This window comes from Malurus melanocephalus, unplaced genomic scaffold (genome assembly GCF_030028575.1).
Source record: "Malurus melanocephalus ecotype Western Australia unplaced genomic scaffold, MMel_1.1 scaffold_2439, whole genome shotgun sequence".
Classification (NCBI taxonomy): domain Eukaryota; kingdom Metazoa; phylum Chordata; class Aves; order Passeriformes; family Maluridae; genus Malurus; species Malurus melanocephalus.
The window spans coordinates 5955-6959 of NW_026625671.1; the positions used below are offsets into that span (position 1 = coordinate 5955).

The 1005-nt window shown below is 72.4% G+C and overlaps 1 protein-coding gene across 1 annotated transcript in view; it reads left to right on the forward strand.

Annotated features, from left to right (window-relative positions):
* Positions 1-80: 80 nt before the first annotated feature.
* The window catches only part of LOC130587782 (oxysterol-binding protein-related protein 7-like), a gene marked incomplete at its 3' end in the record, with an annotated part of 3548 nt that continues 2623 nt past the window's right edge, over positions 81-1005 (forward strand). The window contains exons 1-3 of the mRNA XM_057388751.1: positions 81-566; positions 676-798; positions 922-1002. Coding sequence (XP_057244734.1) covers positions 279-566; positions 676-798; positions 922-1002 — 492 coding nt within the window. The remainder of the gene's footprint in view (positions 567-675; positions 799-921; positions 1003-1005) is intronic.

Sequence of the window (1005 nt, forward strand, 5' to 3'; positions counted from 1 at the left end):
GAGGCCAGGAGGAGCTGCCCCGTGCCTCAGTTTCCCCCATCCCGGGATGGTGAAGGGCAAAGGGAGCAAACGGAGGGGTCGTGGCCCGCTCGGGGTGCAGACGGAGCGGGGTCGATGCCGCTCTTTGACCCCCTGGCACCGTCCCGGCCGTGCCACGCTCGGTGCCCGCTCCAGGGGCGGCGGGGCGGACTCTGGACCCGGAGCGGGCGGTGCAGCCGAGATAAAGCCGGGAGGGTCAAAGGCGAGCGCAGAACGTTCTGGGCGCGGGCGGTGGGGCCATGCAGAGCCCCCCGAGAGCGGGGCAGAACCGGGGGGTCCCCGCCACCCCCTGTCCCAGCCAGGCGGGGGTCGCCGGCCCCGATCCCCCTGACCCTGCGCCCCCTCCCCGCAGCGGCCCCCGCCCTGACGGCCCCGCAGCCCCGGGGACAGAGGGGGCTCGGCCCGGCGCCCCCGGCCCCCTCCGGCCGCCGGCCATGGGCAGCCACGAGAAGGAGCCGTGCTCGCCGAGAAGGGCCCCGTCCCGCTCCAACAGCACCGTGTCCTCCAAGCACAGCAGCGCCCAGCAGGTCGGAACGGAGGGTTTGGGCTCGGGGGGCTCAGGATGGCCGAGGAGAGGGGTTTGGGGGGCTTTAGGGACACGGTGGGGAGCAGCGAGGCTGAGCCGGATCCCCGCAGGGCTCGGAGAGCTGGGAGGTGCTGGAGGAGCCGCGGGCGCGGGGCAGCCCCGGGCAGGAGCCGCGGCGACACGAGGGTTACCTGCTCAAGAAGAGGAAATGGCCCCTGAAGGGCTGGCACAAGGTAAAAGRCACGGCCGGGGGCAGCAGCCGCGATCCCGACCCCGTTTGGGGCGTGGGGGCTGCGGGGGCTGCTCTCTGCTCCCCCCAAAATAAACCTTCCCCCTCCTCCCTCCATCCATCCCAGCGGTACTTCGTGCTGGAAAACGGGATCCTGAAATATTCCACCACGCGCCAGGACGTGAGTGAGAGCCCGGGCTGCGGCCCAGAA